This window comes from Apteryx rowi, unplaced genomic scaffold (genome assembly GCF_003343035.1).
Source record: "Apteryx rowi isolate R43461 unplaced genomic scaffold, aptRow1 scaffold_1199, whole genome shotgun sequence".
Lineage (NCBI taxonomy): Eukaryota > Metazoa > Chordata > Aves > Apterygiformes > Apterygidae > Apteryx > Apteryx rowi.
In genome coordinates, this window is record NW_020447418.1 from 87451 (window position 1) to 91962 (window position 4512).

At 68.4% G+C, this 4512-nt stretch overlaps 1 protein-coding gene across 1 annotated transcript; it reads right to left on the reverse strand.

The window, feature by feature from the left end:
• Positions 1 to 1302: 1302 nt before the first annotated feature.
• Positions 1303 to 4404, reverse strand: LOC112976032 (perilipin-3-like). Its single transcript, XM_026086861.1, has 8 exons — positions 4381 to 4404; positions 4000 to 4057; positions 3473 to 3668; positions 3240 to 3322; positions 2862 to 3159; positions 2472 to 2662; positions 2268 to 2390; positions 1303 to 2187 (listed from the first exon to the last, which is right to left on the reverse strand). Exons 2-8 carry the CDS (start codon positions 4048 to 4050, stop codon positions 1840 to 1842), a joined length of 1290 nt encoding a protein of 429 aa, XP_025942646.1. The 5' UTR covers positions 4051 to 4057; positions 4381 to 4404; the 3' UTR covers positions 1303 to 1839.
• Between the last annotated feature and the right edge of the window lie 108 nt (positions 4405 to 4512).

The window sequence follows — 4512 nt, forward strand, 5'->3', positions numbered from 1 at the left end:
CCCCCCCCCAGCTCCGTGCCCCTCCTCCAAGGAAAGACACTTAATGCCGGGACAGTGGCAGCCTGGAGCAGAGCCGTGTTGATGGTGTGGGCTGGCCGCAGGGCTAGCTGAACCCGCTGCGTTCCCGGCTTTGGTGGTCCTGCAGGATGCCGAGGAGGCTGGTGGTGCCGGTGGCCTCCTCGGTGGCCCGTGCGGCAGCCTCCAGCCAGGGCAGCGGTGGGTTTTGCATCAGCAGCTGCAGCAGCTCCTCCAGCACGTCCCAGGCCTGGGCCACCACAGTGTGGCCCCGGGCCACCACCGCCCCAGGCAGCCCCTTCAAGGAGGYGGCCAGGGCAAAGGCGCCGTGCAGCTCGGCCATGTCACGGTGGCCTTGCCGCATGGCGTCCTGCAGCAGCTGGAGGAAGAGCTCCCGCAGCTGCCGCGCCAGCGTCCAGCCTCTGTCCAGCACCTGCATCTCCACCTGCCCCAGCAGCGCTGGCATCAGCGCGGGCCGGGGGGCACCGGCTGGCTCGGGGCGCCGGGGCCGTCCTTGCCTGGGTGCCGCTGCTGACACTGGCAGGCTCCCGGCTGGGGCTGGGTGCTGCTGCACCCCCAACGCCTGCAGCAGCTCGTGGCTGGGGCGAAGGCGCTCGCCCAAGCTCTGCTGGGCAGCCTCCACCTGCAAGGGAGCTGGGGAGGGCGCCCCGGCCGGGTGGCACCTGGGACAGGGTTTTGGGGGGGGGGAAGGCACACAGGGGGGTGGCCTGATGCCAAGCCCCATCCCGCCCTGGCAGCTCATCACTCACCATGCTGGGGGCACCCGGCTGAGGCCACTTCCACCCCCTCCGCTGCCGCTTTCGGGGGCGAGAGGTGGGAGAGAGCTGGGCGGAGAGGAGCAGCACCAACCCGCAGGGTCGGCCCCGGGCTGGAGGATGGTGCTTGGGGGGCCATCGTCACCGACGGGTTGGGTGACGTCCAGCTGTAGGGGGTGGCAGAGCAAGGTGGCAGCCCCGGGATGCAGGGAAGCGGGGCTGCCCGTGCACCCTCTACCCAGCGCCCCGGACGGGCCCCCCCGGGCCAGGCTGCGCCGCAGCACGGGTGGGAGCTCCGCGCTCACCCTCGGCCATGGCAGGCGGAGAGGCCAGCACAGGGTCCGGCCCCTCGGTGACTCCGCTAGCACAGAGCCCCGCTTACGAAGTCACAGCAGGGCTGGGACTTCATCCCTGCTTCCAACAGCTCTTCCAGCCCAGGAAGCTGGGGGACCCCCCCCCGTCCCCCTGCTCACACACAAGGTCTCTGATCCAGTGCAAAACCCAACCAGACTTTATTGCTTTGCGAGCTGGCCCCGGGGGGGGCACAGAGTCCACGTGGGATCCCGCTCCCAGGGTTGGGCTCGAACCCTGGCCCCAGCGGGGAGCACCGGGTCCCGCAGCCACCCGGGGGCAAACCAACCCCCCAACGCAGGAGCAAGACTGGGAGCTTGAAGGCACCRAGGGCTCTAGGCACCGAAGGTGAGATGGATGATGGACCTGGGGGGCAGCTCAGGGTTAGTAGAGGGGCACTACGGAAAGAGCCGCCCAAGGACCCCAGAGGCACTTGAGGACACCAAGGCACTTTGCTAGTACGTCCCTGCCCCAAGCTGGGACAGGGTACAGGGGGCCAAGCTGCACTTGGGACAGACTAGACAGTTGCCCCTGCTTGAGAGGGCTCCTGCAGCCAGTACAGGCACCCCCAGGGCAGGGAGACACGAGGATTATGGAGCTAAGGTGGTTATTTGGGCTGGGCTGGGGTGTTAGTTCAGGTGCTCTTATCTAGGCCTGGGTCAGGGTAGATATAATCCTGGCCCAGAAGCAGCAGCTGCTACTTGGATAGCTCCATATCCACCAGGCGCTGGCCCGAGGGGGCAAAGGGCCCCACGAGCCAGGACAGGGGGGTGTTGTGGGCCACGTGCTCCACCAGCTCATCCATGAGCTCGCGGGCCTTGGCTGCACGGCTCCGGGCCTGGGCCAGCACGCTGCTCGTCACGTCCTGGAAGGAGACGACACTGGTGAGGGCGGCCCGGAGCTCGTCAACGTTCTGCCGGACCTGGCCCGCCTTGTCCTGGATGCCGGCCGGGAGGCCCTGCAGGCTGGACACCAGGGGTTGGCACGTGCTCTGGAGCTGCTGCGTCAGGCCGTGCAGCACAGCCAGGGTGCCCGACTCCATCGCCTGCAAGGGGACAAGGGCCAGGTGAGCAGCACAGATGGCCTGGGGTAGCCCTAGGGACCTCACTGTCCACCTCCACCTACCTCTGGTTGCACCAGGTCCTTGCCACCTCCTGGCTGCTTCTTGCTCCACTCCAGCCACATCTGCTGCAGCTTCTCCTGGCCTCCCTGCAGCTTCTGGTCCATGCCCTGCTTGAGGTGCTCCACCTGGAAGAGAAGGGACAGCCCGGCATGGGTGGCCTGCTGCCGGCCCCAGGCTGAGGGGGGGCCAGGGAGGCCAGGTCCTACCAGGTCCAGGGTGCGCTGGAGCTGGGCCAGCACATCCTGGCTGCTCTGGCGGGCGCTCTGCAGCTTGCCCAGCGAGTGCTGGAAGGCACGGTGCCGCAGCTTGGTGGAGAGCGAGCCCAGGCGCACAAAGTAGCTCTGCTGCTGCTTCTGCTGGTCCATTTCGAAGCCCTCCACTGCCGTGGCCAGCTTGGCTGGAAGAGACAAGCCAGGGCGGTGAGGGGTCCTGCAAGACCACCAACCCCGTGCAGGGCATCTCCTCGCTCGGGCACTTGCACATGGCCCCGCTCACCCCAGGGTGCCCACACAGAGCCCATCAACTCCATCCAGGCTCTGCCCACTGGGCTCCAGGTCCTTGCCCACATATCCAGGGAGTTGCTGCCAGCTCCTTACCCAGCTCCTCATCAGTCATGGGCAGGTAGTGATCCACCAGCTCCTCCGACTTCTCCAGCATGGAGCCCACCCCGCTCACCACCATCTGGCCCATGGTCGAGCCCATGACCGTGTTGACGCCACTGGTCACCGCAGACTTGGTCAGCTCCATGCTGCCCTGCACGGCCCCTTTGGTCATATCCATCACACCCGTCACCCGGCTGGTCACCACATCCTTGGCCCCGGCCACAGTGCTGGTGAGAACATCCTTGGCCCCTGTCACAGTGGATGTCACCAGCTGCTTGGTGTCCGAGATGAGCTAGAGAAGCAAATACCCTCCGTTAGGCAACTATAGGGCAGACCATGAGCCTGCTCGCTCGGATCAAAGCGCAGCGTTACCTTTTCCGTGGGCTGCTGCAGGATGGGCAGCTTCTCCTCCAGCTTATCCAGCCCCTTGCAGGCGTATTCGTTGGCCGTGGAAACTAGAGACAAGGAAACCACTCTCTTAACCACTTGCCAAAGTTTCTGYTAGCAGCAGCTCTCTGGGCAGCGAGCCCCGAGCGGACCCGGCGGCGGCGCTGGAGGCTGGGGACCCTCCAGGGCATCGCAGTGCTGCGCCCGACCCCACTCACTCTGCGGCTCCAGCTTGGTGAGGATGGGCTGGGCCCCGCTGACGGCCGCCGCCGTCAGGGTCTTCACGCCCTTCTCGGCGGCRTCGCACACCGACTTGACGTAGGGGTGGCTCTCCTTGGTGGAGGCGTAGGCCGTGGACACCATGTCGTAGGCAGAGCTCACCAGGGGCAGGCTGGCCACCCGGGTCCCGATGCTCTGGGTGCGGGAGGGCACCAGTGAGGGCAAGGGTCCGTGTGCCACCCAGACACCCCCCCTCCCTCAGAAAGCAGGGCTGGGGGCACCCCCCCTCCCCAATCACTGGGGTCCCCTATCCTGCCACCCTCCCCACCAGGACACCTGGGTCCCCCAGCCTGTCCTGGACCAGGACATGGTCACACCAGCCCCAGGAGCACCGGGTCTCCGTACCATCTCCCAGCCACCGGCAGAGCCTCCCGGGGACAGGGTGACCCAGAGCAGTAACCTGAGCCCTGTCCCCAGGCAGGGTCCACCCAAACCGCCCACCCCACCCCACCCCAGCCCTACCGACCTGCTGCTCCTCAGCCTTGGGGTTCTCCGTGCTGGATTCGCTGGTGGCCATGGTGGGGCTGGGAGGAAACAGCGAGCGGGGCTGAGCAAGGGGGGGGGGGCAGACCCCCAGCACGGGGGGAGCCCCGTTTCCCGGAATTTCCCGTCCCCAGGAGCGGGGCGACCCCCAGGGCAGGGCGCTCCCAGCCCCCCCGGTCCGGGAAGGGACGATCCCGGTCCCATCCCCCGCCGCAGCACGGGGCGGCGGCGGCTGCTGCTGCTTCCCGCCGCGGCCAAAATCCGCCCCCGGGACGGCGCCGGGCACCGCAGCCCGGTTCCCCCGGAGCCTCCCCGGGCCGCAGCGGCGGAAGCCCCCGGTCCTGTCCCGGCCCGCCGCACTCACCTCCCGGGCGCTGCGCTGGCGGCCGCTCCCCCCCGGTCCTTTATAGCGCCGGAGCGCGGAGCCCGGCCCCGCGGCATGTGACCGGGGCCCGCCCCGTCGGGGCTGGGCCGGGCCGGGAGCCGCGACCCAGCG